General features: G+C 37.4%; 1 protein-coding gene across 2 annotated transcripts in view; it reads left to right on the forward strand.

Annotated features, from left to right (window-relative positions):
- MICU2 (mitochondrial calcium uptake 2) overlaps positions 1-26,799 on the forward strand; it is a 142,130-nt gene that overhangs the window by 74,254 nt on the left and 41,077 nt on the right. For both annotated transcript variants that reach the window (XM_027677181.1, XM_027677180.1), the window contains exon 2: positions 4,165-4,312. In XM_027677181.1, the coding sequence (XP_027532982.1) occupies positions 4,189-4,312 (124 nt within the window). In that variant the 5' untranslated portion in view covers positions 4,165-4,188. The remainder of the gene's footprint in view (positions 1-4,164; positions 4,313-26,799) is intronic.

Below are 26,799 nucleotides of genomic sequence, written 5' to 3' on the forward strand. Positions count from 1 at the left end.
AAAAAAAATTGATCTTCTTTTCAGACAAGGAAAAAGAAATTTTAAAGTAGCTTAATTTTAATTTTTCCTGAGGGAAAGTGAAAGTGAAAGAAGGTCTATAGATGATGGAAGAAAGGATACAAAGAGGCAAAATAAGTAGATTATATGAAAAGGAATAGAGCGAAGAAAGAAAAATTATATTGGAAAAAATTAACTGGAAAGTGCATTCTATTTTAAAAGCAGAAAAAATAAGATGGAAAACATGAAAGCCACAAGCACATCAAAATACCAAATTCTGTGCAAAGGGAGAAAAGGTCGAATGAAAGGGGAAGACAGAATTTGAAATTGAAGGGAGAGATGTGCTATATGTGCTATTTTAAGTCATTTCAGACTAATAATCAGCAGTAAATATTTGAGTTTGTACATAAGGACTTAGATTTTTAATGGGTGAAGAATTAGAGTTACCAAAAATCACATCACATTGATCAGCAGCGTTACTAAAACCACAGGTAAGGGTTATTGAGGTTTTATTTATGACACTCTTCGTTTTTATTTAATGTATTTTTTAAAGAAGTTCAAAGATACAATAAACATAAGAGTTTTATTTGACTTAAGCTTGCTATTTTTCATGCCAAAAAAATCAAAGCCAAAGATTTGAATGAATTTTTTAACAGCATCTTAAATTAAGAGACTGATAAACAGATTAATTATATCAACCCGAAAATTAATTCTATGAAGTAATGTTGTTGCCCTTAGGCATTTCTCGGTGCAGGAAGCCAAAAAGGAAACCACAGTCTTTGGTAATGCTTGTAGACGCCAGTGTCTGGTCAGCCACTGATCCCATGCCATGTCGACTGCAGAGCAAAACACTTGAATCCTTCTAGAGCCCTTTTGATGTCATTAAATTCTAATTTACCATCAACTATCATAGCTTTACCATGGACATTGTGAAATTGGCATTGGAGGCTTCACATAAAACCATAAAGGCAACTAAATTCCACGTTAAAGCTGAAACTTCATTCTCAGTTCATGTGGTTGTGGGGATGCTGTGGAGCATGTGGGAACACGCAGCATTTGGAGACCTGGTTGGACCCACACACAGTAGAACAAGTTAAGAATGGAATTTCAGCCCAAGCCTTACCGTTAATGCCACATAGCCCTTTGTGGTTTGATTTCTTCTTGTACGGCACTGTTAAAGACAGAAATAAGCCCAAGTCAATCTCAGGGTTATTTTAAATTATGCTTACAAGAATCTTGTGGGAGCAATAGTAATAGATTCTTCTCACCCATTGCCTCTCTGAATTTTTATATCCAGCTTGCTTTGAATTTCCACTGTTGGAAACCGCTGAGATGTTAGATTACAGATACCTTAATATGTGAAGTTCAGCCTTAAATACATAATTGTTTCCTGCAGTATACTTGTCTTTACTTGAAAGTCATTTTGTGGAATACAATTAGAGAGGAAAACTCTGCTTTTTGCCCGATACATGCATTTTTATGAGCAAAATGAGCTTTGACAGTGTTTTTAGAAATGTCAGGAATGTCAAATATTTTTTATCTGAAGGCCTTTTTGGATGACTCAGGAAAAAGTACTTGGAAATTAATCAGGATTTAATTGAAGTGGGAAGGATATTGAATTGTTGAGAGAGCTTGCTCTTCTATACACACTTTAGATTGGTACTTCAAAAGAAGATCAATCTTACTTTTATGTGATTGAATCGGCCTTTTCTTCAAAACGCAATTTTTATTTAATCTTTGTTTAGGCATTTGGAATAGTGATTAGAATAGTTATTCACTCATTTATCCCTTCTCAGAACAAATGGGAGTTTTGCTTCTAATCTTTTTTCAAAACTTTAGAGCTCTCTACTTCTTCCCATGTATTTCCATCGTTTACCGATTGTCGTTGGTGGGTCTGGCATCCCTGCTTGCTGAAGCCTTGGAGACATTTGTATCAGTGAAGAAAACAACAGTGAAGGAGAGGGAGGGATACAGTTTTTAAAAGAGCTTGTAGCTATTCTAGCTGAGCTTGTGCTCATGTCCAGAGGGGTCAGAATGCTCTTTGCAGATGCTGAGTTTCTCATACAGTGACAGGATGTCAGGAATTTTGCAAGAGCTTTTAAAACAAAGTAGGAGATGGTACAGCTGCCACATTTCATCCTGTAAGGTTTTCTTTTCTTATTTGTGCTAGTATTTGAAGCTGACTTTCATAAGAAGTTACCCAAGGCTGTTTTGCAAATCAGGGATGCTAGTTTCACAAAAAGAAAGGGTTTGATGAATCCACAGTCACATGTGATTGTAATTCTGATGGGAGTATATTCTTTTTCAAATACAAGGACTCTTCAGAGGTAATATATGAATTTGTACCTATCAATTTCAGTTAAAATTGTGGATTGCTGAAATTCAGTTCTTTGATATCAGTAACAAGTTTAGCTTTAGACAGTATTCAGAAAATACTGCAAGACTTAAAAAACTTGAAAACCCAGTTGGTTTGAAGATGTTGTAGGATTAGCTTTTTACTTCTTGTCTGAACTTTTTTATTTTGTATTTGTGCCGAAAGATTGCTTTTCATTCCATAATTTTAGTTAAAGGACAACTGTGAAGCAATTTTCCATTTTCATTTTAAATTTGCCGTCAGGCAAAAATTGCTCATGTTACTATGAGAAGGAGATGATTTTAATAAGAATGCTGCATGTTAATACCCAGCAGCTATGAACTATTCATTTGATATTTGCAGCGTTTGTTAAGTCTTGTTAACTAAGCAATTGCAGAGTCACTTGTCCCCCAAAGTTTTAAAAAGAATAAATCTAAAGTTCCTGCTACAATAGGCTTATTTTTCAGCAGTGTTTTCCAGAACACACAGGTCTGAACAGCAGCAGTGTGCTTGTGTTCTAGGCCATGATGAAGCTCCATACTGTGTAAGAAGCTTAAGACAGTGATTGTGGTATGAAATGGTTCTATCTAAACCAAAGGAAATCTTGGCTTCAGATACTTAGAAGTAGCCCTTATTTTCCTTGCATATCAGAATATGACTGTTTTAAATCTTATTGTGAGTATTTGGGGTTTTTTCTTGTTGTTGGTTCTCTCTCCCCCTTCACTGAAACCCAAGGTTTGAGGGAAATAAACATGCTAAAAGGGGAAACTAAAATTGACTATCACAAGGTGCTTGTATCCTATCATGCAGTGAAGTATTTTGAGAAGTCCTTAATGCTAACACAGGGGTGCCAGGTGTGGGATTAAATGGCAAGTTGAAGCCTTCATAGAATTATAATTAAGTATAATATATTACGATAGTTGTTGTTCCACGATTAATGTTCAAATGCACACAGTGTGTGTTCTGACTTTTAGAGTTTCTTGTTTTCCTGTTTCCTGTTGTCAGTTACTCTCTCTGAAATCCTAAAATGTAAACATCTGTTTCACTGTGTCTGTGTCCTCTCTTGCTGCCAGTAAGTGCTGTTACTACTTGTAGAGCTGTCAACTTGAATGATTTTGATCCTGAGTCTCTCAATATTTAAGGGTGGAGTTGGAAGGTTTCTGTTTGCTTGACTAGTTGAATCTTTGGGTTTGGTGATATGATCTTTGGCTCTTTTGTTGGTGTTTTCATTGCTTTTCCCATTTTTCTGACTTCTCTTAAAGACAGGCCCATATTTAAACTAGAACATCATTATTCTCCCATCTTAGGAGTTGCTCCACAACTTGATAATTAACTTCAGGAGTGGATCATTTGCACAAAAACAGAGCACATTTCAGCCTTTGCTGAGCTAGTCACTAACCTGAAAGAATACTATTTGCTCTTTGGTGGGTTTAGTTTTTTAGTTGAGTTGGTGAGCTGAATTTGTCTCAGCAAGAGTCCAAGTAGCAGAGCTGGCAAACAAGGAGGAACAGGACCATATAGCCAAGAGCAGGAGAGTGGGAAGCAGGGGGACCCTTTGATGACAGCAAGCCATTAATTTGGCTCAGCTGTGTTGTTAAAGCATGCTCTCAATGAAGCCAAAAAATACTTTGTATGTCATATAAGCATACCATTCATTAAGACTGTGCATAAAAGCTTTAATTCCTGGTAGCCTCTTGTTGTGGCTACCCACAAAATATTGAGTTTAATCAAGATTGGGTATAGGATTCTTTCTATTTACAACTTTGGTCTACAAATGCAACAATCTTTCTGCATGGATTGTTTTTCTTTTTCAGAAGGAAGATGTCATTCATGCAGAAATGGATGAAAGACTGTCTCTTCGAAAGCACCGCTTCATGCATTTTGCATCATTGGAATATGAAGGAGAATATTACATGACACCAAGAGATTTCTTGTTCTCAGTAATGTTTGATCAAGTTGAACGTAAGTTGTTTTGTCATCATTGTATTTGTGAAGGAAAAGAAACTTGCAGGTCCCCTTGGAGATGTAATTTGCAAATCACTGGGATAAGGTCCTCTATCTTACATAAATCAGCAGAAACCAATTTATAAATGTTGCCCATATGGATTCTCACAGACACCACTACCCTTTTCACAAGCAAAGTAAGGCTGATGATTTAGAAATCTTGTGACTTGATGATGACATTTCTACATAATTTACGTGTCTGATCAGTATGTAGTTCCTCAGTTACTTACATGCCACAGAAAATAGAATGAGTTATCTGTCTATCCACTTCACCAGTACTGTGAAAAGGCCACTCTGTGACCTTTTTCTTAGAAGAAACAGTGATGGGAGTGAGTTGAATGAGAGTAATGAAGCACGGAGTTCAGTTCTAGATTTTTGGTTTCAAATCTCCTTTGGTTTATACAAAACCTAGTTAAGAACAAACCAAAATTGCATGCATATTTTTAAAAAAGTCCTCTTAAAAGCATGTGTTCTGAAAAGATAGGAACAGCACACAACTAAAAAATGCACACGTTATTATCCTCCTTTTTTCCTGGTTTTCTGTCCTCATGAAGTCTGCCCCATTCCTTAAGCTTCTTTCGTCTTTCTATCATTTTCTCTTATTTCCATAATAATTTTTTAAATTATATATGGGGGTTTTTTTTCTCCTCAAAAAGTTTGAGTTTACAGTTTTTCCAAGATTTTGTTTGTTTAGAAAGGTTTAAGTTCTCCAAGTTCTAGAGAGGATTGTCACTCACAGAACAAATATTCTATTAGTAAATTTGCTGAGGGAAAGAGGGAGAAATCTCAGCTTTAGTAATTGTTTGCTGCAATCTGCACATACCAACCAGGTTGTCTAGCAAAAACCATTCATACCCTGGGATGCTCTGCCCACCTACCAGCAAATGTCATAGTGGCTTGGGGGTATTGAACAGGAAATGCAGAAGGGAATTCAAGGTACTGTGGAAAGGCCTGAGAGACAGGGAGAAAGAAGGAGACCTGAGTGCACTTTGAGTCAAGCGTATGAAAAACCTAGGACAGAACAAAGTTCACTGAGCTGCAAGTGGTCAAAGAATAGGACACAAGTATCTGTAATAAAAGAAGTTTTCCTGTGTCTGCCAAAAATGTATAGGTGATAAGGATACATGGATTCACTGCTGACATACAGCTTCTAATATTACACAAAGCTGAATATAACTCCTTAGAAGGACTTTATGACCTTGAAAGTCATGAAGATTTTCAAAATACCCTATTTTTTAATGTATTGGTGTTAGAGTTCTTTCGCCTTCAAAACTTAAATCATGAAGTTAAAAACCTAGAAGGGATTTTATTTTGAGTTTTCCAATATGAAAGACAGTGAACAGAGAAATTTTTAGTTTTGAAGGTGTAGATTTCAGAAAGTTGTCTCTGAAAACAAGGTTGGAGAAATAAGTGTTTTCCAGTCTTAGCAGTTTATACATATTAACTGGTTACTCCAACTATAATAGCACACATGCAGGTTTTTAATGAAGTGGTATGTGGTAATATTTATTTGTAATGCAGCCAAGTTAATTTCAGTTACTTTCCTAATATGAGTAGGAAACAGCATTAAACAGAAATTAATAAATAATGACAAGAAAAAAGTCTTTACAGTAATGCATATTTAGCGTTTCAAATTGAGGTCAGGCTTACAGCAATAGCATCATAGATGATCAATAGAAAAGTGTTAATACTTGTATCTAATGCTCCTAAACATTTTTTTAAACATCATTGGTGTGGATTCTTTGGCCAGCAGCATAAACACAATGATAAGCAGTTCTCTTGAAGTCATATTGCTTGGGATTTCAGGTTTTCATGTTACTGCAAACACACATAGAATTTGATAGCAGAGGAAAATGGCATTTGCAGTATTTTAAAGGCAGTGGTTTGTTCATTGTGTTTGGAAGAGTTTCATATGAGGATAATAAATAGACCTGTCTCAAGTGTCTATCCTAGTGTATTCAGAGTAGACCAAGATAATGAACTTCATAGTGAAGCAACCATTATTTTTGGAAACTTTCTGCTTATATGATAAAAATATTTTTCTTTCACCCTGAACAGTGCCTGTAGAAAGGAAAACAGGCATGCCACCACGTATCCTAGAAAGCCCTTCACTTACTGCATACTTAGATGCAATTTTACCATGTGATCCTGCATACAATTGGTGAGTCTTATAACGCTGAACTTCAAGCTGTAATGATTTGGTTATTCTCTACCTATTTTTGATTAATTACTAATAAGTAAAAAAAAAAAACTCTGAGAAAAATTTGAAGCACTTTGGCAGTAACCATTCAGCTTCATTAATACTTACTTGGAGTTTGCCGATGCTTTTTATAGTAATGTGAAGAGCTTAGGGCTGTTCTAAAGTTTTGTTTCTGCTGTCTTTTTTTACAGGCAATATGCAGAAACATATGACCAGCCTCACAGGCAATTTAGTTGTGTACACCAAAAAATATTACTGAGGTTAATCACGACATTCTGTTGCTTTTTTCTGTTCAGAGATAAACACTCCCAAAAGGGAAAAAGGCAAGCGAAAAGGGGGATGAGAAGCAGTTATGGGTTTCAGAATAGGGATTCTTGGCCAACAGCCTTGCTGTTTTTTGCTCATGAGTAGTTGTCATTGGTGAATTACTTCGAAATCTCCTGTTAGTTTTTGAACATAATTGAATTTAGTAGGAAGTAAATGTGGTGTTGTGCAAAACAGATGAGTTGTTGGTGCTAGATCAAAAGTGCTGGCATTATAAAATACAAAAATATTTTAGCTATGTCTAAATTGTCAAGTGAATTCCTGTACACAGTTGGGTGGAATTTATTTCTGAAGCAAAAATCTTAGGCGTGCCTTTTGACAAGGTTGCAAAACATGCAATAAATTTTGATTTATTATAGAACACTTTACCAGATAAGAAAACAGATGAACTGTACTGCAAATATATCAACTGTCATTCAACCAAAGTGATCTTGAACCCTATTTGATAGACCTTGGTCCACTACCTCTGCTCATTTGTTTCCTGGTGCATGGGTTTCTCTATTACTCATTTCCTTTAAGGTAGGCCAAAAGTTGTGAAATATTGGCATTCCTCTTGATTAAATCACACCTTCAAAGTTATTTACTGACAGGGTGATAATGAAGAAAAATATTTACAGTACTGCCATCTAAGGAGAATGAGCTGATAACAAGTGCAATTTCCTGATAGACTTATTTTGTTCTGCATATTGACAAAGCAAAGAGCTCTATAAAGAAGTAAGGACACGGTCCAAAAAAAACTTGCTTGCGTTTAGAGGCAGTGTTTCACACTGAGTTACTTTCTAAATATTTGACTAATTCTACTGCTGTTAGTTATTTCATGGAAGGAAGCAGCCACCTCTTTATAAACTGTGGCAAACAGTAAATGAGATGTGGTAGCGTGGCACAGCATTTGTGCCAGTACCAAATACCTACAACAGCGTTTTGTACTAGTTAGTGCAGTCCATACTAAATGCACCATCAGGATTTTTGGATTCATGGCTATGTGCCATGTAATCTTGTGTTAAAACAATGTTACCACAGGGATGTGTGGCAAACCATTGCAAAACCAGCCAAGTTCTTCTGGGTAATCTGTGGGTTGTTCAAGTAAACTGTCATACCTGATGCAATGATAGTTTAATGTAAAAGTGTTCTCTGTTATTCTTCTTATTGGGATGTAAAGATACTTCACAAAGTGTAGTAATATCTAATAAGAATACTATGAACTTCTGTTGCATCAGAAATTCTAGCATTTTTAAGATAACAGGATAAGGATAAGATTCAGCTGTCTTACACTGAATTTTCATTGCAATGCAGGAGTACTTTTGAGACATCATTCATGTAAAACTTGTGTCTTAAGCAGCTGTGCGTACGTGGGTTCATATTCCACATTAGACAGCTAGTGTTAGAACTTCTCCATGGAAATACCATCTCTGATGTGTTGTTGTTGTAGAATATATAAGAAAATCTGTGTTAATTTTTGAAAAGGACTACAAGTTCAAGAATCCTTCAGAAAATGAAGATTTTTCAGTTCATGGGATCTGAACGGTGTTTATGTTCATTTTTTTCTGGAGAAGATTATTCTTTTTCCAAGTAGAAGACAAACCTTCAGATTAGCTCATCTGATAATAGTTGATACCTCATAAATAAAGATCTTGATCTGTCTGTATAAACTTAGTCCAGATTTAATGTATCACAGCACCTTCACTCATTCAGCTGCAGTAAAACAGATTTTCCTATGTTCTACAGCACCAGGGTGCCAGAGGCAATATTTCCGTGTCAGAGTCCTAACTGTCAGTGGGTATTAGTGTGTTGCAAGTTTGCTGGGAGAAGTTGTTCTAGTTGATTAAGCTTTTTGTGAAAACATGGTTGGTGCAGAGTTATGGTATGTTTGCAGGCCTGATACGATGTGTGGCTTCATGTTGTCACAGCATCAGCATGGTCATGACTGTGAGTGAATCTGAAGAAAGGATATAGTGCAAGGCTGCAGTGGCTAGAAAATTGAGTTCTCCATTGTCCTTAGTTGAGGACAATGCTGGTGCAGTTGGTGGTGTCCCAAGAGGGACCAATCAGTAGATTAGCATTTCAGAACAAGCTGAGTCAGTCTTTTTATTTCTGGATCTTGAATTTTTTGCTTCTAGTGGGAGTTCAGATGCCTGTATTTCAATGTCTTCATTTTGACCTGAATTTTTTATGTAATAACTAATCAGACTGATATGAGCTGTGCATCAGTGTCAGATCTAAAATCTAGGACTCAGAGTCAAAGAATAAGATTTAAGCTTGTCTAAGTGATGAAGCTCCATATGGGATGTGAGGATTGACATGTTATACAGGGAGCCATTGATACTGCTGGTAACTGAATTCAATCCTCTTGAATTGCTAATGTGCTAACAAAGAAATTGTTTTCTCTCTCTTTCTGCATTTAGTGTTTTTTTCAGTACAGATATGTTGTTGCACAAATCCTCCAAACACATTAGAGAACTCTGCAAGCTGGGGTATGCAGGACAGAGGTGACCCTTTGCTTAGTGCTAGGTGGAAGGTAAAGTGAAGCTAAGCCAAAGAGGCAACATGATGGTTTAAGGTCATTATGTGAATCTCTTCTGAATTTTAGAAAATTTTAAAAAATAAGCCATTTCTAGCCAAAGCTTCTTAGTCATCATTGTTTATTCATTTCTTAAAGTGGTATTATGAGGGAAGGAAAATAATGTTTCTGTTAAGGGATTTGCAGACACAAGCAACGATAAACATTGATTTCTGAAAATTTCTGCTTGTAACCATTCCATACTGTGAATTTTTCATCTTCAGCTATCCTTCATCACTCAAATATCATTCCTATCACAACTCTATGAAAGTCTTCAAATTAACGTATTGTATACATTTGACCTTTCACTTTCCCTTAAGTGTCCAAATACAACATTAAAATTGATGTTCTGGATAAAATGTTGTACCTCAGACAATTGTTGGTAAATAGATAAGCTGAATAAGATTTTTTTTGTTTCTCCTTTTGTCCTCAGCAATAACACATTAACACTGATAACTTAGTTACACAGGCTGTGTGATGCAACACTGATGATCTTCATGAGATTGGTTTATCTAAAAATAAATTTGGCAGTAAATAGTTTTTTATCTAGAAATATGTCCGAAATTCCTATAATCTTGATAACGTGCATTTATGTCTGGACATAAGCTTTGTTGTGAAATCCAAATAAGCACTAATGCATTTTTATAGTGGTTGCATCACAAGGTACTATGTAACAGTATCAGAGATGGGATTCTTGAGGGGAAATGGAGTCTTGCTCACCACAGCATTCAAGCCAGGCTGCTTTTTTGGTGTATTAACCACTGGCCACTCACCAACTTATTTGTTTGCTCCCATTTCTCAGAAAAATTCACTAGGTTGAGAAAAATAGCAGACGATAAATAGCTGCAAGAGGAGCTGCCCTGAGAGCAGAGGTGTTAGGCAAGTGCTGCCTTCCAGCATGATAGCCCCTGCAGCTGCGCCAGCAAGGAGCCGTGCATGGTCTGATGGGAGAGCAGGAGAAAGGATTGAGCAGTGGTGTGTTCAGTGGAAAGGGAACCACGGAGAAAAATCATTTAAGAAGAAGCATGGTTTAGCATATCATTGCACAGGGGAAAGATGTCCTTTTTCTTTCTCCAGTTCCATTTCCATGCCTTCAACGATGTTTTGAGACAGTGCTGAAGGTACCTGAGATACATTCCTTTTACAGTTAAATAGGAAAATACATTTTTGATCCTTAAAATTATACTGACGTTGTATTAATTGCATTTGTATTTTTGTGGTTATGTCTGTGTGAGACCACAGTAAGGTTACAATAAGCTTGTTGCTCTGTTGTGACTGATTCCTATTTTTCCCTTTGTGGCATTGCTGCCTGGCTGAAGACTGATGCAGAATCAGAGTTCTTATCTCTATTGACTGCAGTGCATACTGATTAGGTAAAAACTTTGGCAAAATGTTCTGTTTTGAAAATACATTACTAGCTATTTTGCTTTGTGAAAAACAATTGTCAATGAGAAGATATATTACAGCTTCTCAGTGAATGAAAGCCATTTTTAAAAACTCACCCCAAAAATAGTACTGATAGTAAAACTGATCAGGCTTCAGCAGAGTTGAAAGCAAGAGGCAAATGGTCTCACTGCACATCTTGAAGGATTTAGTTATTTAAAGTGTGAAAGTTATTGGTTATTTAATGGCATCTGAATGGAAAACAGGTTCCTTGAAACAAATGAAAATGTGTTGTGCACATACAGAATACTTGTAGTGCAAGTAATGGAAAGATCTGTTATTAATAACAGGAGTCTGCTTGTTGTATAAACATCATCTGCCTTAGAATTTCAGAAGTCTTGCAACAGTTTCTGCCTTAGTGAAGTATTTCAGTTTTGTGACATGCAACTATAATATTTAAAATACCTAGCAGAGAAGTGACTTTTTTAATACATATGAGCAGATTTCAAGAGCTCATACAATCATCCTTGGTCTCTGAATATTTTTCCTATTTGTAAAGATGTGTTTATTTTTGTAGAACTCCACACACTGTTTCAACTACTTTTATAACATACTGTCAACATATCACAGAAAATATCTCTGGGATTCGTTCTGCCATGGGTTCTAAATACTTTTTGACAGATTACTTCAGTATTTTTTTTTTTATAAATTCAGTGGAACTTAATCAGTTCTGAAACATCCTGCTTAGCTGACAATTAAGTCTTAACAGATGTAGCGTGAAAATCAGACTCAGTGGATTTTTTTCACTCTTTAATATATTTTAATTTCTTGCAACATATGTTCTTAACAGAGATAGGTATTGGTTTGTACCTAAGAAGTACAATCTGTTTTTAAAATTCCTTGGGTTGCATTCAGATATTTAAGAACTGATGAGGATCTGGCGGAGCCATGGTGGAGGATAGCAGGTGCCAGGAGTGCAGGTCAGGTTCCTGCCAAAATGTAGCATGAGTTCTAGCCTCACATTTCCAGTTGTTTGTAAATGTTTTGGTAGCAATGGTTCTGTGCTTTTCCTTAGGCCAATGCTGAATTTTTATTATATTAGTCATATGATTTATCGTTTTTTGAGTAATCTTGAATAGGCTATTTTTTCCCCTGCTTGTTCTCATAAGAAATGTTACATTATGGGTTTTTAAAAAATGTCTAAGGTAGAACCTTGGAGTATCAATCACTTTCCTTCTAGGCAATAGCAACAGGCAAGGTGTGCAGCCTGCTTTGGTAGGCAAACAGCTGGGGTCTCCAGGGGCACCTTTGCGAAGTTCCGTTGCTCCCTGTTTGGAAAACACTGGCATCGATTCCCTAAGGGAGAAAGTAGCCAGGTTATGCTCTGTTTTTCGTTCCACAGCCTTGCACCTGCAGTGGGTTATAGCACAGATTGTGCTCAGTAGCCTTTCTCATTTGCTGTGAAACAAAAGCAAATACTGAGTTCAAAGACTTTTTTCCATATGTAAAACACACAGATTCCTCTTGTAGAGCCACCTGCTTATATGGCAGTGCCCTCCCTTGGGCTTACCAGCTTCGTTATTGCAGAGGAGAATACAGATGAGAGCCAACTGTTAGTAATCAAATCAATCTTCCAGTGTTGTCTGGTCCATTAGAGAGCTTGAGTCCTCACACCACCATTCATAATGCTGGCAAGTACCTGGTCATTCTGCTGGCTACATCTCTTATTAAATATCTTTCCTCTCAGACCTGGAAAAGGCTGAAAGTGTAAGGATTTTTCAGACATAGCTAACGGAAAATGCAGCATATTCCAACAAATCCTACCTTGGTTCTTACCAGACAAAAAGCAGTTCAACTTTTCTACTAGATCTAAATGCATCCTACTTGGCCATTCTTGGTTTTTCTAGCTGCTTTTTTCAGCTGATCAGTATACATGAAATGCCAGTGTCCAGGGACATGGTGAACATGGTATTGTTCACCAAGAGCTGTGACCTTACCTGGCTTAATAAAAATTTAAAAATGGGCTTCTTGCATGGAATTTAAATAGAACACATTGGCAAGGCAGCTACCTTTTGCTGTTGTTTAGTCTGTTTCAGTTGTTTTTCAGAAGAGCTAATGTTTGAAGTCTTCAAAACGATACAGCTCTTTTTCCCAGGTGTGAGCCCTCTTTTCAAGTCTTGAATGTGTGTCCTTTGTGCCAATACCTCTAGTACTACTGGAATGACTGAGACAGTGAAATCTTGCTGCTGCATTGGTATTGGCAAGTGCTTAGTAAGCTATGTATCCCACTGGAGAAACTGCCAGTCCCAGAAAACAGAGGTCTTTTCTCTTTTTTTGTTCCTTTCCAAATGTTTTTTTCTTTCACTTTGTTTCTCCTGGGGAAGGGGTGTGCATATGTGTGTGTGTCACCCACACCCTGACAATAGCAATTATTTCTTCTCTGTGGATTTATTGGTGATAAAGAGAATGTGAGAGCTTACTTCTGTTTCACTGTCAATGTCTTGGGAGAAAATACAAGACCTAATGCTCAAAAATTTCATCTGCTTCTCTGGCTTTCTTCAAGTTGGCTAAAGAGAAACATTTTTTGTGATGTGTATAGTGCTAAAGGCAGTCTCTGCTGCTGAAAAAGTAAGAAGGGCTTTTAAACCAGTATGGTTATTTTAAAAGTACAGTGGGCAGCATAAATGACTCTACACTTTCACTAGAAGAAAGCTGTCTATTGTTTGCTTTTCATTGCACCAACTCTGAGAATTGTAAAAAGCCTACTTAAAATTTGATTCACGCGTCATTTCAATCACTTACCTCTGCAGCTAAAATAAATGCTCATTTCAAGAGGACAATTGCTATTACTTATGTCCAGTATTGCTGTAAAAAGGGAAAAGGATATCTGCTTAGTTGTACCACTGTAAGAACACTTGTATTTATTGCCACAGCTCACCTAAGTTAATATGTAATATTTTGTAATATATTTTTATGGATTTATATCCTCTACTAGGGAGATACTTCACAGCTTAGGACTTGTCTTTAGCATTTCACAGTGTGTCAAAATTTATCATATATATTCTAAAAATCAGCTCCTATTTTAGCAGTTTACAAACTTAAAATATAGACCTCTTACACATTTTTTTCATACTCAAAATATTTTTTAACCACTGCTTATATTGGAAAACAGTGACACAACATCTCTGCTGTTGCTTAAAAACTCTTCTGAAATCAAACCTAAAATCAGTCACTGTCTGTTTAAACCCTCTTGCTTTCATGCTAACATTTCCCATTACCTAAAATAGTGGAGTTTTTTTCCTTTGGAACCTTAGTCCTGTGATACATTATAGGTAATTAATTTACCACTCAGCAATACTCTTGTTAAGTTAAGCAAACCTGAGTTTATTTTTATCTCCTCTGACTGGGTGAGACCATCCATTCCACAGCTGCATTTAGGTATCTTTATTCCATGCTTTTCTGAGTCTGATTTCTCTTTGTAAAGCCAGCATCATTCCCTGGCTCACAGCACAATCTGCTAGCAATCACTGTGGCTAAGGGGTGGAACAAGGGTTGAAGTCAGGAACTTCTTAAATTAATACTGTTGCTGAAACATCTGAATGTCAAACTGCAGCTTCAGTCAAGGAGAAAAATGGTACAAAGCAATGCTCACTAGAGCAAAATACTGAAATGCATTTCTCCTGTGCTCCACTCGCAGTCACTACGTGCAGAAAGCTTCTGGCACCACAGGTGCTTTGGTCTTCATTTGTACCTCCATGTGTCTGCCAGGCTGAGGGTACTGTGGTAGAGCAAATTATTTTCTGTGTTCTTAGGTGAGGACACTTTTAACATAATCATGGTATTGTGATTAAAACAGAAAAAGAGAGATCTGGCAAAGAATGGCCTTTTAGAAGGTTATGTACAGCCAAGGGCCTCATGCTCCCAGGTAATGTACACCTTTGCAGGGATACAGGAAAAATTCTTCATTTTTTTCAGTCCGCTATTGCTCTTGGAGGAGCAGTTTTGTCAGAGAAGCTGAGGATGGCAGAAAGTAGACAGCACAAGAATAATTGGAGGCAGTGGACACAGAAGCACAGTATAACTGAAGGCTGCTACAAGTTAAATAAGACATTAGTGGGAATTTTGATGTGAAGTGTATTTCTGCATTTGGATTTGCCTTCTCCATTACATTTACTGAATAAATATTTCTGTTCTATTTCTGTCTTGACCTATTACAGTGTTTTCTCTGGTGATTAAAAAGATCAGAATTCTTCAGAAAATTAGAATGTAAAATAAAAGCCAGGGTAAAGCCAAATGTCTTTCTTAGGTTTGCTTCATCAGATTATTTGAATTCAAGGGAGAAAGATTTTTTTTCTAAGGAAATAAGACAATTCTAGAAAAGAATAACTTACTTTTTTTGAAAGAAACTCTTGATCTTCTTTGTCTAGATTTTTTTTCTTTCTGACAGATTTTTTTCTTCATTATGTGAGGAGTTTGAAGTCAAAGGGTCAAGTGATGCCTTATCTTTTCTTCTCTTATTCAATCTCTAAAGTTCACTCCTTAGAGTAAAGGAGTTGTTCTAGTTGGCGCACAAGACTTTCTTTTCTACTACTGTGGAAGGCTGATGGATATCATCTCTGTAATTTATTTTTAAATTTAGTATTAGCAGCATTTGTTTTTCTCTAAGTTACAAATTAACCAAACTCTCTTGGCCACTGCAATAAGGCATGATTAACATCTGTTTTTAAGCTCTTCTATGATTTCTCTTTACTTTGGTTCTTGCCAGTCTTAAGACCCTGCTCCTCTCCCCATTACCACCTTATCTAATGAATAAAGACAGTGTCTCAAATTAGTTTAATGTAACAGTCTTCATTCTGATGGTCTGAGAAATTAACCAAAACTAGATCTCTTCATTAAGCTTTTTGTGTGGCAAAAATAGGTTAAACCTTTCTTAGCTTAAAAAACAGGAGCATCCTGTTATCATTTACGTACCCTTGGAGCCCCTGCTGTAGGAAAACTTCCCAAACATCTGTTAATTGCTAGGTGGCAGATGTTAATGATGTATAAACAAGTCAGACTCAGCAGGGGCTATTACTGGTTTGTTCAGAGCTTCTGTATGTGCTAATAACAGAATGAGCTAATCTTAGAAGTGGAAAGAAACTCCTGGCTCATTTAAAGATAAAAGTGAGAATGACGTGGACCCTCAGCTGAAGGAAAGCAAGTCAGCCACTGAAAGGCACTCTGAATAAAAGAGAAGAAAGAAGGAATGAAAAACTAGAGTTTGGGATAATGCTTGAATCTGGAGAGTTGTGGAAAATTAAGTACGACTGTGCAGGATCAGTAAATATCCAAAGCAGTAGGTAGAGTCTTCTGTAGGAAAATTCCCAAACATGGTTTTTGGAATGTCCATATCTTCTCACGATGGCAATTGGAAAAAGTAATGTCACCACTGGGGTGTCATCTGCATTAAAGTGGCCTTCCTAAAATTTTCATGTAAGGTTGAATTTCAGAGCCTTATAAAGGGAGAAAGTTCCTTCTGGAAATTCTGACGTGACAGTATTAGTTTAATTCAACTCTGAATAGCAATTCTCTTTATCCCTTCATCCTTGTAATCTCCAGGAATCTAAAATATCTGAAGTTAAGTGCTACAATACTGCATCTATGCCAAAAGTATCTTCCCTTAAAATAGTACCTTTATTATTTTCTTCTTTTTTCTTTACTTTCTTATACTGATTCACTATCACTAATGGGAATTAATTGCAATTATTAATATTCTGCTGAAAAAGAAAGTGATGCATTAGGTTCTGCTGGACTAGACATCTGATAATTCAGTTCATCCTTTTAATAAAACTAATCGCAAAATGGATATTTTTCCTTTGGTGAGTGTGTATTAATCCTTTTCTTTCAATGGATGATGCCAGCAGAGTTTGGGAGGGTGAAGAACAGGTGGATAATTTCATCAATTGCAAAAATACAAGATTTTGGAGTAAAACTATAAACTAACAGCAAGTGGATCCAAAACAACCTTGTGTACTTTCTTTTTTTTATATTTGTCATATGTTTTAGAAGTTCCACTTACCCACATTCAATGCATGGTAAATAATTTACTAAAGCATTTCCAAATTTCTAATTAGGAGACTGATTTCATCCCCTTTTTGTCCTCTAATACAAATGTATTTGTTATCTGCTGCACAGCAGAGGTGAATAGGAGCTAGTGTTGTAACTAGCCCGGTCACCCCGTGTAGTAATTGAACACCATCTAGTGGGTATTCACTTAATCCTTTAATTCCTAAGCAGAAGTTATATTGGTTATAATTTACAAAATAATTGTTCTGTAAACTCAAAAACAATGCCCTCAGACAACTAGTCACTGTAAATTGCATGTTTAATGGGTCTTACATTGTGGAAGAGAAGCATAGTAAGGTTTTGGTGTTTATTGTGCTCTGGACAGCAAGACAAAATATCTCAGGTCTTGAGCTTAAACACACAACTCTCATTAATTAAATTACCAACATAGAATTTTTTCCTTTCAGTAAAATGCCCCAATTCACTGTTAAGTCCAGTACTTAGTGATCTCATATCTAGACAAATAAGGCAAAAATGCTGTCTTATCTTTCATAGGTTGTCAGTGAGAATTGAAGCCAGGGTACAGCCTTCAACTGCTTAAGAATGTTGTTGCCTTTGATATAAGCAAGGGAGGAAAATCCTAAAACTCCATACAAAACCTACCAACTATTCCATGTATTCGATGTAAGTGTATGTTACAAAAGCACATAAACTGATATTTTCTTCTTGGAAAGATTGGTCAGGTGACTGTATTAAATTAGAGACATGTCTTTTATTTATAACCCTTCTAGAAACAAATGTCTGCAAATCCAAATGAACATGGTCTTGGGCAAGCTACCCTGACTAGCTTTGCTTTGAGCTTTTTCATGTTGTCATTATGAGAAGATAAGGACCTTCTAATCACCGCAATAACCTCCAGAGCTCCATTCCAACTTTCCACTATTCTGTGAATGAGGTAATTTCCCTTAAAGATGGGAGAGCCCCACTTCATGGGTCTTCCCACAAGCTTCTCTGAAACTCCTGAGACCATCTTTCACAGTCACCAAAAAGGTGCTGTTTGTGCTGTATTCACTAGAGTGTTACCACTGGGAAAGAAATAAGAGCAATAAGATGTTGGAAAGCATGTGTTTACTCTGTGGAGGATGAGGGGCCGTCCTGAAGGACACAAATTCTAGATGTTTGATGAAAGGACAAGGCACTAGGAGAATGAAACATCATTAGAATAGTGCAGCAATAGAAATCAGGCATCCTGCTGTTGAGATTTCCAGATTTCTCAATAGCAGTACAGAAGGACTTCAGCCACCTCTCTCTCTCTTTTTTTTTCTTCCGAATGTCAGACTAGGTATTGCTGGCATATGATGAATGAAAGTTTCCAAAACTGGTATTTCTCGCAAAATTCCATTGTACTTTTCCAGTCAGCTATCACCTCTTTGAACCCTTTTTGCCATCTTTCTAAGACTTTTTACTATATGTTGCTGTAGTGGAAGTAAATTAATCTTCTTAAAAAAATACAAAACATAACAAAAAAGAAAGCATTAATGATGGTGTAAATAATTTTGATATGTGATAGGGTGAAACAGGACAAAAAGTGAGCTACTATATAAACCGCATCTAAGTAGCTATTTATATTTACTGCACTCTTGAGAACTGACTCAATTTATGTGAAATGTCAGTGCTCCTGGTTACTTACCCACTGCAGTAATTTAAATTGCCTAGATGCACTAATATGTCAGCTATTTACTGCTTGGACACAACTACTATAAATGTCCTATATCTGAAAAGAATTACAGCAATGGCGCTTCATTTTTCTTGCTGATACCACTAATAAATTCAATTTTTTCACAAAATATTTCCAGTTTTAATTTTTAAAATATATCAAAATATTAGATCTTAGGGGTTTTTTTCTCTTCCACTAGGAATAAGCAGTATCAACAGTATCCTGAAGTCTGTACTTGGATGAGTAAGTTAAGAAGAATCAAACTATTTCATAAACAAAGCAGTTGAAATAATGTCACTAAGGTGACCTGCCTAGTGGATGAAAGGCTGTGGATGTTGTCTACCTGGACTTTAGTAAATCTTTTTTACACCACTTCCCTCAGCATTCTCCTGGAGAAACTGGCTGCTCATAGCTTGGATGGATGCACTGTTCACTGGGTAAAAATGTCTGTATGGCCTTGAGAGTGGTGGTGAATGGAGTTACATCCAGCTGGCAGTCAGTCACTAGTGGTGTTCCCTAGGGCTCAGTATTTGGGACAGTCCTGATTAGTATCTTTATTGATGATCTGGACGATGGGATCGAGCGCACCCTCTGTCAGTTTGCAGATGGCATCAAGTTGGGCGGGCGTGTTGATCTTTTGGAAGACAGGAAGGCTCTGCAGAGGGATCTGGACAGGCTGGATGCATGGGCCAAGACCAATTGTATGAGGTCCAGTAGTTCTGGATCCCACACTTGGATCACAACAACCCCATGCAGTGCTATGGGCTGGGGGAAGAGTGGCTCGAAAGCTGCCCAGTGGAAAAGGATCTGGTGTGTTGATCGACAGTGGCTGTACATGATCCAGCAGTGTGCCCAGGGGGCCAAGAAGGCCAATGGCATCCTGGCCTGTATCAGCAATAGTGTGGCTAGCAGGGCCATGGCAGTGATTGTCTCCCCCCGTACTTGGCACTGGTGAGGCCATACCTCAAGTGCTGTGTCCAGTTTTGGGCCCCTCACTTCAAGGATGACATTGAGGTGCAGGAGTGTGACCAGAGAAGGGCAACAAAGCTGGGAAAGGGTTTGGAGCATAAGTCTTATGTGGAGCGGCTGAGGGAACTGGAGTTGTTTAGCCTGGAGGAAAGGAGGCTCGGGGGGACCTTATCACTCTGTACAGCTACCAAAAGGGGGTTATAGTGAGGTGGAGGTTGGTCTTTTCTCCCAAGGTTACAGGTTACTAGTGACAGGACAAAAGGAAATGGCCTCAAGTTGCGCCTGGGGAGGTCTAGATTGGATATTAGGAAAAAATTCTTCACTGAAAGAGTGGTCAGGCATTGGAACAAGCTTCTCAGGGAAGTGGTGAAATCACCATCCCTGGAATTGTTCAAAAGGCGCATGGATGTAGCACTTGGGGGATATAGTTTAGTGGTGGGCTTGGCAGTGCTGTGTTAATGGTTGGACTTGACAATCCTAGAGGTCTTTTCCAACCTTAGTGATTCTGTTGTCTTTTGAACCCAAATTATGGAATCTTAGAATCGTTTAGGTTAGAAAATACTTTTAAAATCATGAAGTCCGGCCATTAACCTAATACTGCCAAGTTCACCACTAAAACATGTTCCTAAGCAACACATCTACATGTCTTTTAAATACCTACAGGGATGGTGACTCCACCACTTCCCCGGGCAGCCTGTTCCAATGCCTGACAACCCTTTCAGTGAAGAAATTTTTTCTAATATGCAATCTAAACCTCCCCTGTGTAACTTGAGGCCATTTTCCAAACTACAGTTTAGTATTAACACTATCTGTCGAATGTGTGAACATGTATTTGTATGCACATAAACTGATGAGGTAATGCATGAGCAAAAGTCTTTTGGGAGCAATAGGACAAAGTAGTTGACTCACGTGATTATTTCTGGCATTGTTATCCGTAATTCTTGCATGTTGGAGCATTCATCACATATCAAAGAACAATAAACCATACCATTGCTTCATATATTTTGACGCAGTTTGAAATTATTTGTAGTTCCTGCTTAGGGGATAAATTGCATCAAAGCAAAAGTGTGAAAAAGGTGGTCCTCTCTGGCACATGCCCCCTTTTTCCTTATTCCAGGGTCAGTAAGGTAGCTTTATGCTAATGATAAATTCCCACACGGAGGATGAATTCTTCACCTGACACCTCAATTATGTTTGCCAGCAAGAGCCCAATTTGCAATAAGCAATGTTTAATATTCTTGTGCTTAGTCTTTAACTGGTTTGGGGGAATTTTTTTGCATTTTGTAAGATGCATTTGAAAAGTAACAGTTTGTCATAACAGGGAAGATCTTCAGAATTCAAATTATAAAGGAATTAGCTGAATGAGACAATAGGAATGGTTGCTACAGTAGCAATGGTGGTTTTATATTGAGCACATAAACTTAAATCAGGTTTTACACAGTGAGATAAGAATTTCTGGCGCTGTTAAGATATTGACCTTTTCTTTCTTCGTTTTGATTGTGGGATGATTGATTTGCACACAATTTCATTCTGAATCCAAATTAATCTCTGCTTACAATTAAGATGCAGTTTTCTCAAGTTGCGTATGCAGTCAGATTTTTACCTGTGTCATTTCATTGTTGATGTTCTTATCCTACTTTATTTATTCTTCTGTACTTATCTTCCCTAACCATAAAGTAGATTATAGAACCCTTAGGCCAGGGATCCTGACTTCTAACACTGCCTAGTAAAGAAACTGAATTAAACCTCTAGTGCTATGAGGCTTCGTCTGTTGTTAGTACTTTAACCTAGCATGTGCTGCTACACTGTAGTATTTAAAAAACTAGCCTTTGTTAGCCACAGGAGATGATGACTTAAAGCAGAGGGATGCTACAGATATCATAGCTTCTTCATTTTAGAGTAGGAGTCTTCTTGAAGGCATAGTCTAGTCTCTGCTGGATGAGACTGACTCAAACCTAATAATAGGAATTCTTTCTTGAGTTGAGGCTCTGCCTGCCTGCTGTGCAGATTCAGGAAATGCCATCTATCCTGAAAGTTTGAACAGCATAATGTTGTCTGGAAATTGGCAGGAATTGTTCTCCACCCTTCTGGTCTCAGAAACATGTATTATGAATACAGCTACTTCCAGGTAATCTTAGTTGTCCTTTATAAGACTTTATTGCTCCAATTATGCACCCACTCTCCCTCTTAAACTGTAGTAAACTTTGCTCTTGTGTCTGATTAAGTTCTTACTAAAAGAGAATACATGCCTTAGCATCGGGCTGATAGATAGGAGGTTGGAAAAAACAGATTACAGAAAGAACTAATACAGAAAGCAGTATGAGTTATCTGATTGCATGCAAAAGAACTCACTTGCTCAATTTAGATATATAAAAGCTGAATGTCAGGTCAGAGCAGGTGATTGTATTATTTCTTTAAAGATAATGAAACAGGTAAGTCTAAGGCCTGGATTGGACACCTGTCTCAACTTGAAATAAATTGTCCTTCTGCTCCGTCAGTTTCTCTCCCTTGAGTATAAAGGGAGCCTGGGGTCATTAGTCAGGGTGAGGTTTGTAGACAGAGATCTTTTATTAGACCAGTTGCTCTAAGCTGGAAAAATTAGACAAGCTTTTGGGCATATGGGCTCTTCCTCAGGTCTGAAATAGGAGCAGCAGATTTCAAAGTTAATTATAAACCCTTTTCTGCGTATGTCCTTACAGCATCATAGTTACAGCAAAGCACCATAGAGATCACTAACTCAGATTTAGGCATCTACTTTTTAGAGATCTAAATGAAACCAGAGGAACCAAGCATGAGGTGCTTATTTGGGAGCTTGAAGACATCATTTCACATGACACATTCTTCCTCAGGGTGCTTCCTGCAGTCATGAGCTGTGCACCAGCCCAGAGGACAGGCAGCCTCTCCTGCTGGGGAAATGCTCATCTGCGATTGCGCTCTGTGCTTGGCTTCTTGCTGCTTGTGTGTTACACGTGAAGTCTTAACTCGCATCACATGCTCCTTGTGCAGCCAAAGACTGCCATTACACGCCTGTTAGACTTTTCCAGTCGTTTGGAAGAAGTAACTTTCTGTATGCTGAATATCACTGCAGGACAAGTCTTGTGGTAAGGTTGGAAGCTTGAACACATTCTCAGCTTTTCCTTATCTGCAGTTTAGATATGTTATGAGAAAGAGAGCAGATCTAGTGGTATGTCACTTTCTCTCGATAATACCTAAGGAGAAATTGTTCCCCCGCTTTCCCTGCCATCCCCACAGACTCCTGCCATAGTTCCGATGAAGACTGAGCTGCTCAAAAGCTCTGTAGTGGGCACCGCAGCATCTGCTTTTACCCTGGTGCCTTTGCTTATTTTGGGAACTCCTTGCACTGCTGGTGACTCGGTGTTACAGTCTCTTTAACAGGTTTTGAAAACTTGCTTATCTTAATATTTTAGTCTGTTTCAGTTTCCTAAAAGGCTGTGTCATCCTTTGATGTTTTTTCCCTGCATCAGCATCCCACCCTTTTTACCCAGGGCTGCCTGACTCACTGAGAAACCTCCTGATATTGACTTGCTCTGATGCAACTGCTCTTCTGAAATGGAGATTTGCCAGCGCTGGCCTCGGCCCAGCGCTGTGTATTTCTTGTTTCCTCAGAGGAATGATTGCTTTAAATAAAGAAGGACAGATGCAAAGCTTGTTTTGTAAAGCATATCAGAAGCTTCTATTACTGCAAATTGCCTTTTCCACTGGGCATACTTGAACTATAATTCAGGTGGTTCAATTCACTAATTCATGTGATTGAAATGACTTTTATCAATTATCTTTCAATGGAGCAATGCACTAGTTCAGTAAAAGCTTTCTAGCTGAAGTGGATTCTTAATTCATTTAAATTGCATGCTCATTTATTATTCATATACTGGTTTGCCAGGAGCTATCATAGCAATCTGACCACTTCGTTTGTCATGCTTTCAAAAAGCCTTAAATTTTTTTGTTATCCTTGATTTATCTCTGATATCACCAGTATTTCAAAAGGAGGCCTTAAAGAATTAATTGCTAGCTTGAATTTTTGCCTTTTATTGGTTTCATTAGCACTAAGTACTTTATAAACGCACAGAAGAGCTTTAAAGAATGAGAATGAAAATAAGGTGGGTAAAAAAAGGACACCTTGTTAATATAAGGTACTTGTCCAGTATCATTAAAATTATCTGAGAGAGAGCTGAGAATGAAATACAAGCTATTGAATTTCAATGATCTTGTATTTCAGGCTAATTTGAGCAAAAATTTTAATGGCATCTCCCCAAGGAAATCAACATACGCAATTCTTATCTCACCCAGCTCAGTGGTGCAGGATTCTTAGAGTTCAGCTTGCATGAAAGCTGGCAGCCAGTTAAAACGAAGAAATAAAAATTCTTGTTCCCATGGCAGGCAAGGTTGCAGGGTGGGCTCTGCTGTGAAGGCCTCAGCATGAGCTGCACACAGTAGGTTTGGTTTTTAAAATGCCCTGATGCTCAGATTACAACTGTGCTGAAATCCCATCCAGCTTAAAAGGTTCGTTTCACTCATCATTTTGCAGAATGAGAGTTTGTTTGAATTGTGAATATACTTAATGCTATTCTCGTCATAATTTTTCATTAAAAAACAAATGGTTTTATACTACCCCAGTATGACCTTGAACTTGCCAAACTTCAGTAAAGGTAGCAGCAATTGCCATCTAAAATTAAAAAGCTGGGAAGTCTTTTTGGTTTTACTTTTTGTTTGTCACTATGTCTGTTTGAAATGAAGTTAAAAAGAGATCCTTATCAAACCATTTCAGTGACTGCTGATAAAAGGGATAAGAGTTTGTTGTCCTCCTAGGAAAGCATACCTACTTTATACTGTTCTCATTCGAAGTTAAGACTATGGAGCAAGATTGATTCAAATTTTAATTTCTATATCACAAAAATAAAGGAATCTTGCAGACGTGTAAAAGTATATTTTCTTGCAGGTGGTAGTAACTACTTTTGCTTTGGCACTTGATTATTGTTGTTATAATTGTTGATCTTAGTGATTTTGTTCATTCTTTGAATCTAAATGTCTTTTGTCAGATCTAAGCCTTTCCTTACAGGTGTACAGGTGTAAATAGGTGTTACTGAGTGCAAGTGGATACTTGTTTAATTCAGCTATTTCCTAGCATTAATCCTAACATTGATGTCAAGTCCATTCTACATCTTAGTGTAAAAGAAGATAGATGATGGAAACGCTTCTATTGTAAGAAACGCATGTGACAAAATATCCAGGTTTGCCAAGGGCAAATTAAGGCTGACGGATATGCTCTTGGTGGTGTTTTCTTAATTACAGTTGTCAACTAACTTTCTTGGCTAACAGCACAGAATTTGTGTGCTTTTAAGTAGACTTGGTATTCATTCAACTTAAAAAGCTAAAATGCCTTTTTGTTCATGAAAGGTGTGTCTGTAGCTCATTGTTTCATAGATACACTATAAATGGTGAAAATTAGATGATGGCATCTGTAAAATATGTAGAGACCCTTGAAAATACTCAATGTCCTTTAAACCAGAATTCCATCATCATCATGGCAGTTCGGGGGTGGGGGGAAGTTGTTTTTCTTCTCATTCACTCAAATTCAAAACAAAAAAATTCTTTTTTTGATACCAAGGTGAGACTGTTACTGCTATAAACAAGGTTTTTAATATGTCATTAATTTACCTATTAGTAAGATCTATTAATGTCAAAGAATAAAACTATAGAAAATTGCATCATGCAGATCTTTTACTTAATAGATTAAATAGTTCCTAATAATTATATCTGTTGTCTGTATTCCTCAGAGAGACACTTAGATCCTGATGTATTTGTAGTCATGTGTAAGGAATGGCAACACCAAGATTTAATTCATAGAAAGGAAGAGGCACTTTTGTCGTTCAGTGCACAAACTGGCTAAGAAAACTGTTAATGCCTTTGCGGTGCATCTTCTGCAAAGAGGAGTTAACCTTCTCCTAATTATTGTAGACAATGCCTTAAGAGACCTGATTCCTCAGAGGGCTGCACATTTGATATTAATAGAGATTTCTGTGTTGGTGTTTAAAGAGATCTCACTGTTAGGAAGTAAATAAATGAAAAGAATAATCACCAAGAGCTAAATTAGTATTCAAGGAATATAATGAGTGCTACAATAAAAGTAGCTGATGTTTTCAAATGAAAATTGAGCTTTTGAGTCTTCACAGATGATTTTATTTGGTGACAGTACCAGTAAAATATAACTGTATTTAATTCTTAGAAAATATTCAAATAATTATTGCTGGAAACTTATTTTACAGTTTAAATTATTGCACTATTATGAGATTGTATTCTAATACTTTAGACAAATGGCAATATGAAAAATAATACTACTGTCCCAAGTGTCAGGGTGTTTTTTCCAAAAAATTCCTATCCTAGCAGTTCACATGCATGCTGACATCTGTATGCCATTTTCATTTGACTGGGTTATTAAATGTTTTGATTTTGAAGCCCATGTGAGAAGAGCAACATTAAAAGACTCCACATTTATTACTCTGATGTATTTACTGCTTTGAAAAGTAGAAATGTCTTTGTTCATCTCTCAGTCTGTCCCTTTCCATCCTGCCTTTTTTCCTCTCTTATTGTAGCAGCTGCCTCTTGTCCAGTCAGTCGTGGAGGGACCAACTGACCCACCTGGTTCTACCTCTCACCACATCCTGGGATGATATGACTGTCTTCTCCCTCTTCTGCCACTGAGCAAAGGCTTCCTTTCCTCCACTACTTCTTTCACCCATGCACCAGTAGCACAAGCACCTCTGTATTGTTGTTACTGTCTTTTCACTTCTGAAAGAGGTCAGTCGACATGTCAGCATCTGAAACATCCTCTGGAGGTGACTGGCTGGATGAAAGAGGACAGATGTTGATGGCTGCCACAGCCATTTGTGTGAGCTCTAGGCAGTTGCATTTGTGGCTGCTGTCTGGTGAAAAGAGAGTCCATATGTCTACAACAGATTTTCCTTCCATTGCTTAATTTTTATCAAGATACGGTAATTCTCATTGAGAATATGTTGTTCCCCAGTAACCGGGTAGCTGAATAGTTTCAGAGTTGTTGTGCTGAATGCAACACAAAGAAGAGAAGCACAAACTTACCAAATGTAGAGCCTCACAAACTTGGCCAAGTAGCGTCACATCTGTAGCTCCCAGTGCTTTCTCCTTACCTTGCATCAATTATCCATGCCTCTGCTGTTCCAGCTCATAGAGTTCAGCTTATCTCCCTTTGTCATCCT

Source organism: Neopelma chrysocephalum, unplaced genomic scaffold (assembly GCF_003984885.1).
Source record: "Neopelma chrysocephalum unplaced genomic scaffold, ASM398488v2 Primary Assembly neopelma1_43, whole genome shotgun sequence".
Taxonomy (NCBI): Eukaryota; Metazoa; Chordata; class Aves; order Passeriformes; family Pipridae; genus Neopelma; species Neopelma chrysocephalum.